At 43.5% G+C, this 13,317-nt stretch overlaps 1 protein-coding gene across 1 annotated transcript in view; it reads right to left on the reverse strand.

Annotated features, from left to right (window-relative positions):
- GPX4 (glutathione peroxidase 4) overlaps positions 1-6,641 on the reverse strand; it is a 266,794-nt gene extending 260,153 nt beyond the window's left edge. Inside the window, exon 1 of the mRNA XM_044053814.1 lies at positions 6,540-6,641. Within this exon, the coding sequence (XP_043909749.1) occupies positions 6,540-6,622 (83 nt within the window). The 5' untranslated portion in view covers positions 6,623-6,641. The remainder of the gene's footprint in view (positions 1-6,539) is intronic.
- Positions 6,642-13,317: the final 6,676 nt, after the last annotated feature.

Below are 13,317 nucleotides of genomic sequence, written 5' to 3' on the forward strand. Positions count from 1 at the left end.
CAAGACAGGCTCCTAAACAACTACACTAACGAAGGAAGAAGTTGCCAAGGACAGTCTGCTGGACCACAGCCAAAGTCCTACATGAGTGAGCCGAGGACCAGCTCTAAGGGAAAGACTACGCTGGTGAACAACCCCAGATCTGGCAGATAGCCAGACATCGGTCCTGAACCAGATTAGATCCCAAAGACTAGGAAGGGGATGCCATTTGAGGGATCTTAAAGTGGAATCTTGTACTACAGAATGGTCCAGAGACCTTTTTGTAGATTCTTTGGTTCAGTCCTTAGAGGGATTCCTGTGCTTTCTCCCTACAATCTATCCTTCCTAGACTTGCAAGACTTAACCTGTCTAGGAAATCTTCTGACAAGCGAAGCAACCAAATCTCCCACTTGGTCAGGGAGAAGGACCTTCAACACAAGCAAACAATGATCCAAGGATAGCTTGACAACAGCAAAAATCTTCATTCAGTTAAATGGGCAAAATGCAAATACCACATGCATTTCTGTTACAGACTCTATGGTTTGATGTTTCTTGAAGCCTCGTCTGCCACCTGGAAGCACATAGCTCTAGCAAGAAAAAATTGAGGAAAGCCTAATAGCAATGACTAGACAGCAGGTCCACCACACTAAAAACTAGTTGTTGTTGTGTCTTTCGGCTTTTTCCCAGTAAGGGGTCACCACAGCGGAACTCTGGTCCGCCAAGGATTGGCAGTAGATTTTTTACGAAATACCGAGGTGCCTGCTCGACACCCAACCTTCAACGAAGGCACACCCATTTACTCACGCATGGTCTTTCAAACACTACCCAACCGCAGGGAGGACATGCAGACTCCACAGAGTCCCAAAAATCAAGCACACACCCCACTGGAAAAATCCAAACAGCTAAACTTCCTAACAGCGTGACAAGAAAAGAGAAGACTAAAAACTAGCCCAAAAGTCAAGAAAAAGCCACAAGGCCAAAGGATTTGACAACCCAATTACAGTTGGAAAAAGACTTAAGAAAAAAGATAAAGTATGGTTGTGTATTCTTGCATAAATGTAGATATTTAGGTGTATTCATTGTTGCAGTCTTGACTTGTGGGATTTTACGCCAGCCAAGGGCTTCCACTGCAGAATACCAGAGAAAAATCTCACTCCAACAGCCAGACACCACCCTAACTGACGTCAGTAGGCTCTGGTATAAGGGGAAGTCTGCTGGCACCAGGACCTCATTTTCTTGCCTTTATCACCTCCCCCCCAGAGGGACCCTTGAGTCAAGGATCTGGAACATTTAACATCTAAGAGGGGGAAGGTTAAGAAGAGGGTTCACCTGTCTAACTAGCTCATTCCATATACCCTGAAGGTTGGGGAGGGAAGAATACTCTATGAATGCACACAAATTCACCAGGTATACACAACTGTACTATGTTCTTAATGTTTCAAATGTTGCAGTCCTGACTTGTGGGATGATTACCAAAGCTGAGTGGCGAGAATGCCCTGCAAGATGGCAGAGGCATTTCCTTATCTGGAACTGGAGAAGGCTGACAGGTGGCAATATTTGGTAAAGGAATGTTGGCTGAAAAGGCACAGGCATGAATTTTTATGAATGAATAAGACGGACCTTTGTCAAGGAGGCTGGTCAGATAGGTCAGGATTACAGGAATCTTGGATAGATTAGGATTGTGCAAATTTTGCCCACACCAAAGGGTACTTCCTAGTGCTAGGTCTTCAGGCATCTTAGAATATCCTGAGCCTGTTTGTCTAAGACAGGATCCCTCCTGAGCCCGTTTGTCTAATACAGGATCCCTCTAAGCTGTTAAGGTATCCTCCATGCTGACAATTCGAGTCTCTGAAGGTTGGGGTGTACAATCTTGCCCTTCTCCTGCATCAACGGATCCAATACCCATGGCAGCTGCCATGGTTCTGTGCTGGTTAAGCTTGGTAAAGGGTACTAGTGCTGCCTGGACCAGTTCAGGGCTGTTAGTATTAGTCTTGGCCCCTCTTTTCTTATATTTAGCCTTACCTTGGGAAGCCGAGGTATTAAAAGGAAGGCATAGAGAGGCCTGTCCAAGGGAAAGCATCTATTTTCCCCAAGGAGACTCATTTTTGTACCTGGAGCAAAACCTTTTCAATTACGCATTTTCTTTGGTGGTGAAGAGATATTACAGGCACACCCCTTTTTTGGCTATACCGAGCAATACCTCCTGATGCAGCTGCCACTTGTGGGGGTCTGACAGGCTTCTGTTGAGGTGGTCTGCTAGTTGACTGTGCACAGTAGACAGGTATTGTGCTATGACGTGTAATCCCAAGGAGTGTGCAGTTTCCCAAAAATGACTGCTAGGCAGCAAATAGGACGAAAGCAGGTCCCACCCTGTTCAATGTATCACATTACTGTGGTATTCAGTTTTCACTACTAGTATTCCTGGCTTCCACTTCTCATGGAAGGCTATTGGCCCTTTTTTGGACTGCCACAAGTTTTAAAGTCTAGTATTTGTTCCTGAAATTGTGGCCCCACTTCCCTTGGGTTTTAAAGTAGCTTTAGTGGGCGCCTCAGGCTACTTCGGAGGAGTCTGTAGTCAGTGCTTGCCAACGGGGAGTGAATCAGAAGGGAGACCCGGGATGAAGGAGCAAGCTTGGGCCCACCATGCAAATTCCTCTCAGAGACAAGCAATCAGTTTTACTTTGGTTGAGAAGGACTGCGAATGTTCAGACCACACATTTGAGCCACCACTGAAGTTTCCTCATCTGCAGCCTGGCTAGGGGGAGATTATGCAAAAGACTATGTAACCCAATGCCCAGAGATACTTCTTGGCTACGAGGAAACCCTCAACCATGACTTTTTGGTAAATCAGACCTGGTCAGGAGGTAAGGTGGCCTTCTGGAGAGCCTAGAACATGACCCTGGTTGAGGGTTGTGTATGGGATTTCTGTGCACAGATTGTGAACCCCCAGGGAGTGTAAGAGTTTCTGGATGAACAAGTCTGAGTTGAGTTTGACAGGTTTGTAGCCTGGAAAAGTTAGTCAGGGTAAATTTGAACCTCTTATTCTGCACAATGCAATCAGAGGGCCTTTGTGAAGACTCACAGGGAGTAACAGACAAGCCAAAGGGCAGAGCACAGAACTGGTAGTGTCCGGAACCTGCTCTAAAATGTAAGTAGCTTGTGTGCTACTCCTGTATGGTAATATGCAAGTATGCCTCCTAAATCTAGGGTAAGCATGAAGGCATTTGGAGAGATCATGGGCAAAAGTTTTTGGAGAGTTAGAATCTTAACTTTTGTAACATGTAGGAAATGGTTGAGTGTAGACCAGTCCAGTACAGGCCACCATGTGCCTTCCTTCCTGGGTACCAGGAAAAGCTCAGAGTAAAACCCACTTCTTTTTAGGTGTTCTGGAACCAGCTTCACAGAGCATCTCTATTTGGATCAATGCCACAGATTAATTTGGGAGAATGTCTGGGAAGCCCGAGGGCTTAAAGGCTGCTTGAATCAGAGTTAGTAACTCTCAGATATGTTTAGTACCCACTGATTTGCAGTAATGAGGACAAAGTTCCTTTGGAATAATGCTAGCCTTCCCTCTAGCTTGGGAAAGGGAGTGTCAGAGGAGTCATGGTTGCTTCCTGCCAGGACTTGTGGTCTAGAACTTCCTGGTCTTGTTGTTTTTGCATGCCAGTGCCTGGGCTGTTGCTGTGGCTCTTTTCCCTACACAGCTTTCTTTGCACAGCTTTAGACTGGGAAGGAAATGAATACTTAGAAAGGTAGTTTCTGCCAAAAACATGAGGGTTGTACTCAAGTCCTCAGTCTGCATGGATTTGGCCTTTGTCCATTTTCTTTACTACAGCCTCAGCGCCAAAGAGAAAGTTCTTGTCCAAAGGGATGTCTACTTTTTGATTTTACATGCTCTGAGAAGGCCTGCTTGCTCAGCCAAGCATGCCTTCTGATAAAGCCTGGAGCTGCAGCCCTGCTGGAGGGTTCAATAGCCATCCCATCACAACTACAGTGAAGTAAGTGTGTTTTGCTGTCTAGGAGCAAGAATTACAATTTCCAGTAACTTTTGTGAGACTCTGGTTTTCTGTGGTAATTAGTTTCTGCTTCATCTGATCCATTAAAGTTTTTGGTATCTAATCACTTGGAATTGGCAATTCAAGGCCCTCAGAGAGGGTAGCAGATCAGTAAACCTTTTTGCCACATTCTGTCTAGGGCCCTGCTTAGTCTGTGGACAAGGGGGGTTTGGAGGAGCTAGCTTTGGCTCCCTTAGGATCAAGAATCACAACCTCTGGATCAGCTGCAGGGGTTAAGAGATGCTGGTGCGAATTCAGAACCCTAAAGAACCTGTCAGGTTTTCTAGGAGCAGGAAGTCGGATTTCAGAGAGTCGTAAAATACATTGTCCACCACCTCTAAAAATAGGAGGTATGGCAAAGGTGTTTATTGTCCTGGGAGGTTCAGAAATTCCTCAAACCCTTCCCTGGACAGAGGGTAATCTTCAGCTTCCCATTGGAAGTATTTCCTCAAAGTGTGATGGGTTTTCCCCCAAAAGAAATCTGCTCCTAGAGGGAGGCAAAAGCCAGGTTCTCACCAGAGTCCAAATCTCACATGAGGCAATGAAGATACATTCAAGACAGAATCCGCAGTCATCTTACTCTAGTGTGGATCAACCAATGGTTTGACTGGAACACTGCTTTGGGCTCAGACAGCAAGGAAAAAAAAAAAAAAAAAAAAAAAAAAAGAGGTCATGGTGCCGACCAACTTCCCTTATACCCAAAAGTACTAATATCAGTTAGGGAGTCAGACAGCTTTTAGACTAGGGAGATTTCTTTCTGGTAGTTGAGAGCCGGCCAAGGCCTTCCACATTGAGAAATCCCACAAGTCAGGACTGCAACAGTGAAACAAAGTCTGTCACCTAGTGTGGCAAACAAGATCAGAGGTCTGCAAGGGAGGTGGTGCATTATGTAAGAGGGGATGGGGCCAGAGTCTTGGAACTGAAATTGCTAGCCTCACATCCAACATACCAATTTGTTGGAGGTGGACAAAAAAAAAAAAAAAAATCTGGTATCAAAGCTCTAGAAATATTAAGACAGCTAATTCTATGCAACTTAAAACAGCAACTCCCTGAAGTGGCAGAGTACCTCAAACTAGTTAATGCAGCACACCATGTCAAACCACTCCATAATTACTGAAAGGCTAGAAAAGTGTTACGGTAGAAAAAAATATATATCTTACAATATACAAGATGAGAAATGTGATTACGAAGTCACACAGACTAGAAACAAAAACATGTATATAATATTTCACCTCAAATACACCACACAACTGCTACATCACTTCAACAATCTGCCCTGCACAAATCAAAGCGCTTCATATAAAAACAAAAAACAGTCATATTAAATACTATTCTCATTCTCATATTAAATACTATTCTCATTCTTAGGTACAAGCCCATCCTAGAACTAAAAAAAATTGAAGTGTTTTTTTTTTTCGCTCCATTTCCCAACCCATTTTAAAACCCCTCAAAAATCACCAAGTGCTTTATTTGTAATTTTAGCTCGTTTTCCACAGCATGGCTCTAAGTACAAAAGAAAACCTTGAACAAAGGCCAGCAATTTAGCTACTTTTCTAGCTGTAGCTGGATAACTTTTTAAGTATAGTGTAAAACAAGCTCTTTCTAGCCTCATTTTGCCCACATCTCCAAGTTTCTTGCCAAGAAAATACAGAGATGGTACATATAGCACTTATTTCTCATTTAAGTTAAATCTACTCAAACTGAAAACTTAGTTTTTTTTTTTTTTTTTTTTTTATACGTATGGTAAATCGCAGCTTCATTTCATTCCTTCCTTGGAGGCATAAACCTACTGAGCCTTTTCTAATTTGAAGACTAACAGAGAACACTGACAATTAGCCATGCCTAAAAAAATATTTTTTTTTGGCAAACTCAAGAAAGGCAAAGAGACAAGTGAAACTTACTTAGCAGGGAATGTTCTCAGTTACTGCTTTACATTTCTGCAAATACTTCCTTTAGACAGAGGGTGCAATACGCACAAAGGAGTAGCTTGTAAATAAAGTCACTGACTGGTGAGGATCCTCAAATGAAACACTTTCTCTTGCTTCAGAATCTTTATCCGAAAGGAAAGGCAGCAAAAACCATTCCAGGAGTACCAAGAGTGTTGCATTTGAAAAGGTAGCTTTCCAATACAGCAAAAATCAATACGTGTATGCCTCGCACAATGACATTCAGGGTTAAAAAAAATTGTTGGGCTGTGTAGAACAAATCAACACACACACACACACACACACACACACACACACACACACACACACACACACGTACTGAGAGGCACTTTCCGCCATTAAATTCTAGATACAATGTTAATCTTGCTAAACAGTTAAAATTTAAAAAACTAAAATCAGAAAACTTTGGGGCTTTGGTCCCTGTAGTTCTTGCTCTGCAGAATGCTTTACAAAACAGATCAGCCTCAAAAAACAAAGATAACCGGCTGAGCATGTGACAGAAGTAATCCTTTTTCTCAAAGGTTTAAGTAGTAGGATCAAGAGATTTTGTAGTAAAACTCACCTGTATTTTTCAAGGGATACAGTATTGCCGTCAATGTCATCTGCAGTAAACTCGTAAATGGACTTTGCACTAGACCAATCCATTGCTTGGGCACACTAGGAAAATAAAATACCAGTATATTACAAGTTGTGCACTTCAGTGCATCCCGTCACTTTAGTCAAATGAGATCAAACACCAAATTGTTCTTCACTTTTTCTAGAATGGATAAGGACTATATCTACGTTTTTGCTATAGTCACCATAACAAAAACACAGAAAGCAACATAAAACAGCTACATCTACTGAAATGACTTTTTAATGTATAAAACAGGAGAACCTGCAATTTTCAAGGTCACACCACCAATGCAATAGCTCTCAAACAGAAGAAAAATGTTAAACCATTACTACAAAAAGTACAGTTGTGTACCTACCAACATGATGTTGGGAGTGTATTCACTGTTGCAGTCACTCTTGGGTTATCCTGCTGGCAGGCTACCTGCAGTCGGCCAGAATTCTAAGTCTAGGTCCGGCATCGGTTGCTGTTGCCTCTTCCCTGACAGTGAGCCAGGGGTATAAAAGATGCAGCAGACACCATTTTCTTCAGATTTTTCTTGCCCCAGATGTCAGGTGCCCCCCAAATTGGTAGGCTGAAAAATATGCATGCACAAAAATAACATTTCCTTCATCTACAAGCAAATACACCAAATAGGCTGTATAGGATAGAGAAGTGCAGATAAATCCCAGCAAAGAAAAAGGGGGGTGGTGGGTGGGTAACCTGGACTGCAACAGTGAATACACTAACTTCAACATTTATGGTAGGTACACAACTGTACTATGTTCATAAGGTTTCACCGTTGCAGTCATTACTCTTGGGTTGAATCCCAAAGCCGAGGATGGGTGGCTGGGCTAATAGGATTAGGAGAGGTTAGGAGGCCCTGCAGAACTGCAGTGGCGAAACCTGCTCTGGACTTAGAGGTAAGTGGCAGTGCTTTGTGAAGGTGTGCACTGAACTCCCAAGTTGTAGCCTCCAAGATATCTTTGGTTGATACTCCTCTGAGGAAGGCTGCTGAAGTGGCTGCTGCTCTGGTGGAATGAGGCCTAATGCCCTTAGGCACTGGATTTGCCATGTTGAAAATGGCAGAAACTGATGCAGTGGCCTATCCATTTAGAAACGGTCTGTTTTGAGATGGCCTTTTCTTGTGATCCTGCAGCATACGACACAAAGTTGCTCAGTCTCTGAAAGCTTTAGTTCTGTCCAAGTAGAAGCGTAACTGCCTGTGTATGTCCCAAGAATGCAGAATTTTCTCACCCTTGTTCTGTGGATTTGGATAAAAGGTTGGCAAGTGAATGGTTTGGTTGAGGGCCACACTGGACACCACCTTAGGCATAAATGTAGGGTTTGTCCTCAGAGAAACCCTGTCTGGGTGAAAAATGATGAAAGGTTCCACGGCCATGAGTGCTTGTAACTCATGAACTCGCCTTGCAGAGGTTATTGCTAGGAGCAGAGCCGTTTTCCAGGAGAAGAACTTATCTGTTATTGATGCTGGCTCGAAAGGAGGCAATGTCAGTTTTTCACAAACTGACTGAATTGAGGTCCCAGGCCAGAATTGGTGCTCTCCTTGGAGGCCTAATGTTTTTGGCTCCTCTGAGGTACTGCCTTATTAAAGGCTGAGGAAAAATAGGTGGTTCCGTACTGTAATGGCCTAAAATGGCAGAGGCATGAATCTTAATTTATGAGAAAGGCCTTTGTTCAGCATCTCAGTTAGGTATTGTAAAATCTGAGGGATATTTGGGGTACACCCGTGTCAATGGCTTGTTTCTGGTTCCAAGCACAGAATCTCTTCCATTTTTCCAAGATAACATCCATAACAACTTTTGAAAGAGGTGTGTTCTGAATGGCTACATTATCTGCCATGCTGCCAGATTTAAAGGTCCCGAGTTGGCTGTGCAGGATCTGATTGTTTTGTTGGGTCAGCAAGTGAGATGTCTGAGGCAATACCCATGCTAGACCTTGAGACAAGCTCTTTAGGATTGGGTACCAGTGCTGGCATGGCCAGTCTGGTGCAATCAGTATCATTTTTGGCTCCTCGTCTGACCTTTAGGAGTACCCTGGGAAGGAGAGGCAGTGGGGGAAAAGCATATACGGTCAGATTTTTCCAGCTGAAGGATAGGGCGTCCACTTTCCATGCTTGCTTGTGATAAATCCTTGTTAAAAATCTCTGCAATTGGCAGTTGCGAGGGGAGGCAAATAGATGTCTGGGCATCCCCATTTCCTTATTATCATGCTGAAGATTTGTGGATCCAGTTTCCATTCGTGGGGGATCCATGAGGTTTCTGCTTAGTCTGCCAGAGTATTTGTTTTTCCTGGCAGGAATTGTGCTTGCAGGTGAACTTGAAAAGCCAATGCTGCGTCCCATAGGTCATTGCTTGTCTGCAGAGAGGGTAGAAATGGGTACCTCCCTGCTTATGTACCACATGACTTTAGTGTTTTGTCCATCAGTAACTGTCCTGGATGAAGCAGGTCCTTGAAAGCTGTCAGGGCATTTTGAACAGCTAGCATCTCTTTTTGATTGATGTGAAGATGCATCTGGTTTGCAGGCCATGTGCCCTGAATACATTTTCCTGCCATATGGGCCCCCCCCAGGCATAATCTGATGCATCTGTTGTCACTGTCTGTGGGTAAACTGAATGGCAGACCCTTGTGGTGACAGGCTTCTGCCCACCATCGAAACTCTGCAGGCAGGGAATGAGTGCAATTACTGTCTCCAGGCTGTGGCAACGCTTAGTCCAAACACTTTTTAGATACCATTGTAGTTTCCTCATATGCAGTCTGGCATATGGAATTAGTAGAATGCAGGATGCCATGAAATCAAAGGCCTGCAGGATTTTCCTTGCAGATAAGTGTGTTTTTGTTGCCAATTTCTTGAAGTAGTCAGTTGCTTTGTCTGGCATGAGATAAGCCATCTGGGCAGTTGTATTCAAACTTCCACCCAGGAATATCTCGAGAGGACACTAGTTTTGATTTCTTTTCGTTTACTGTGTACCCTAGGTCAATTAGTAATCTTTTTACAAACGCCAGATGCTTTAGAAGGTCTGTTCTCTGCTTGAATTAGGAAGTCGTCCAAGTAGGGATATATTTGAATTCCTTTTTGTCTGCAAAACGCAATTACTGGTGCCAGGCATTTTGTGAAGACCCTGGGCGCAGTAGATAAGCCAAAGGGCAGTGCAGAGAATTGGTAATGCATTGAGCCAGCTAGGAATCCAAGGTATCTTCTGCAAGATTGTCTGATTGGGACATGCAGGTATGCCTCTTTTAGGTCCAAAGAAAAGAGCCAAGCCTTCTTGCCAAACATGGGCAGTAGCTACAGTAGAGTAAACATTTTGAATTTTGGAAGTTCCAGAAATGTATTTAGTATAAACCGGTCCAGTACTGGTCTCCAGGTTATGTCCTTTCTGGGTACTAGGAAAAGTCTGGAGTAAAATCCCTGCCCTTGTTGTGGTACTTGCTGAATGGACCTCATGTCCATGAGGGCTGTAATTTGTTTTTGTGCCTCTGCCCATTGATTGTGTGGCAGGTCTGGCATACCTTTTGACCTTTGTAGAGTGTGAAAATGAAACCTGTAGCCTTGGGACACTGTTCAGGACCCATTTGTCTTGGGTAACCATTTTCCAATTTGATGAAAAAAAGTGCTAGTTATCCCCCTAAGGGGGGCTGCCAAAAGAAAAGTGCTTGGATCTGGTAGAGGAAAGTCATTGGGACCGTTTCCTGTAAGGTTGTGATTTGTCTTCTCTGCTTTTGGAGGTAGGAGCACCCCATTGTTTAGGCCTGTATGAGCCTTGGGGCTGAGATCTGCCTCTTTGTGGTCCGTCTGACACTGGAAAGGACCAATTTTTAGAAGGCCAGTTCCTGCTAAACCTGGGTGGCTGTAACTAAGAAATCCTTGACTGTCTGCATGGATTTTGCTTTATCCTCCATTTTATTCAACACCTCTTCTGCTTTAGTAACAAACAAAGTGTCATGCTGTAATGGTACATCTAATAATTTTGCTTTAACATGATCAGGCAGATTCTGTTCCTTTAACCAAGCATGCCTTCTAAATCACAGAACCTGTAACTGCAGCCCTCCAAGAGGCCTCCAGTGAATCATAACCACATTGCAAAGTATGCTTTCCCACTTGTTCAGCTGCATGCAATAAATCCTGCAATTCCTTGCTGCATGCAATAAATCCTGCAATTCCTTGTTGTCTGAACATTCGGTATTAGTCAACCATTTCCGTTTAAGCAGTGACATTAAATATTGCTGATATTTTAAGCATATGAAACTGATAATTTAAAGCCCTTACAGCCAGGGTAGCAGAAGTGTAGACCCCCCCCCCCGCCCTATGTGTCTAGAGCCCTAGAATCCCTATTAGAGGGGACAGGGTTTTTTGCAGTGGAAGCTTTAACCCCTTTGGGACCCAGAGATAGTTTCTGGGTCAGCGGCAGGGTTTTTGTATAGGAATTTGAGAATTCGGGACCCTGTAGTATCTGTCTGGCTTAGCAGGTGCAGGGGGTAGAGTCAGGGGACAGGCCGGACTCTGAAAATACATCTACAATGTCTAGAACAGGTGGAATAGCAAGGGGTCTGTGCTGAGGAAGTAGCAGAAAGTCTGAGCCTTTTCTTAGGATTCAGAATAATCTTGGCTCTCCCAGGGGAAATGCTCCCTCATGGTATGCAGGATTTCCCCAAAAGAATAATCTTCAGGAGAGGCTGAAGGATTCTGATGCTGAAGAATCCATTCCTCTTAGGGAAGCATGGAGAAATCCTGTTCAGAAGAGGTATTAAAGGAAATGGAAACCTGATCAGAAGAATCATACTCTGCCTCTTGCTTAGGCCTCTTATCAGGAGGGGGATGGGAGACCCTGATCAAAGTAATTAGATCTTCGGCCATTTTGAGCATCTGTTTTTTAGGCATGGAAGTCCGAGTAGGAGAATGCTGTACTTGTTTGTCTTTAGAGCTGCTTTAGTCTTTGAAGCTGAAGATTGCTTAATATATAGTTGTGTAGGTCTGAAGACACCCTCAGAAGCAGATGCCTGCTCAGTGACTCCGGACCCATCTGAGGGAATGATTTCAGAGTGTCCAATACCTTGAGTAACCAGAGGCCCAGTCGGCTCCACGTGGGAGTCTGAAGCAGCCTGTGGCTGAGGTAGCGGGTGCCAGGGGCTGCGAAAGCGCCTCACAGAACCGGCGACTGGCCTAGCAGAGGCCTTCTAGTCTGTTTTGGACCTCTGATGCCTATCCTTTTCTTGTCCTTGTGTTTTTTGTAAACTCTGGTTGTCGGCTGGTCTGATGGCATTATATAATTAAATCTTCAGCCAAAATAATGAAACGCAAAATCGAACAGACGCTTGATAGTGTGTTGGTTAAATCTAGCACAAAACTGACAGCTAGCAACGTTGTGATCAGGGCCTAGGCAAGGAATACAGTAAAATGAAAATTCTTCTGAGGTATTTGCTTCCCAGAAGAAATGCAATTAACTTTTTCTGACATCAGTCTGGAGCAGGAAAAAGGTTTCCCCAACGGGGTACTTAGCTTTAATAGGGACTTTGGTTCTAAAATTCGGATTCGAAAATCTCAGGAGTCGGCCGACCGGCACTTGCGAATTGCTTTTGCTTTGGGCACCGCATGGCAAGAAAGACTGGAGAAAATGGCGTCTGCTGCATCTTTTATACCCCTGGCGCACTGACATCATGGAAGAGGTGACAGAAACCAACGCCATACCTAGACTTTGGAATTCTGGCAAACTGCAGGTAACCTGCCAGCAGAATAACACAAAAGAGTAATGACTGCAACAGAGAGACACAATGAACATCTAGTAATGATTTAATCATTTTAGTACTAATAGTAACAAATACCCATTAAACTCAGTCCTACAAACCTCCTATAATTAGAGGCTTTTAGGACAAGCATATAGCAAAGATAAGTTCTACTGCATTACAGGAAAAAAAAAAAAAAAAGGCTTAAAATCGAAAGCAGTGTTTGCTGATGAAAAACCAACCTGGCTGATTCTAAGCCAGAAACCAAGTAGGGGCAAGTACAATGCTACACATGTTTTCAGCGAGAAAGAAAAACTCAATCACAGCTAAAATTAGCTCCAACTACAAAATGCACAAAACAATATGTACAAATATACACTACAGACTGAAGATCCAGAGGTAACTATGCAACCCTTACTATAAGGTAATACAGTGGCACTTCGAACCACAGCTAGCTAGGTTGAAGCAACACAGAAATTTTTAAGTCTGTTGCTATTAACTCAGCCTGCATGAGCATCTCATCTCCACAGACTTCAGCTCAGAGAGGGGAGCCATACCTAAAAAACCCACTTCAATAGAGAGATTAAATAAGTGTAGGTACAGTAAAGCTGGTTTGTGTAAGATTTTATGCCAGCAGTTGTGGAGAGCACAGCAATACTGTTCCTCTAGTAAACCTCATGGTAACATTACTACTCCGGCAAAAGACTCCGTTTAGCTACTAGGTACCAAGTACGTGGACAGATAATCAAGCTGTGTAAAAGATCACTTCCATGATTCTGAAGTGGGACAGTATCCAGGTACAGAGATGCAAATCACTCCAATGTACTCTGCTCCCATTAATCCAGTCATGGAATATACAATACCCCACTCCACTCCAATTGACAAGTGTTTGGACAGGTGCATACAAACTATGCTCCCTCACTAGAGGGGAGGAAGAAAAAAAAAAAAAAAAAAAGCCTTTCCTCCCTCTTCTCTGTATCATACCAGATCTTAAGAGGCTACT

This window comes from Protopterus annectens, chromosome 13.part0, assembly GCF_019279795.1.
Source record: "Protopterus annectens isolate FY-2018-M chromosome 13.part0, PAN1.0, whole genome shotgun sequence".
Lineage (NCBI taxonomy): Eukaryota > Metazoa > Chordata > Ceratodontiformes > Protopteridae > Protopterus > Protopterus annectens.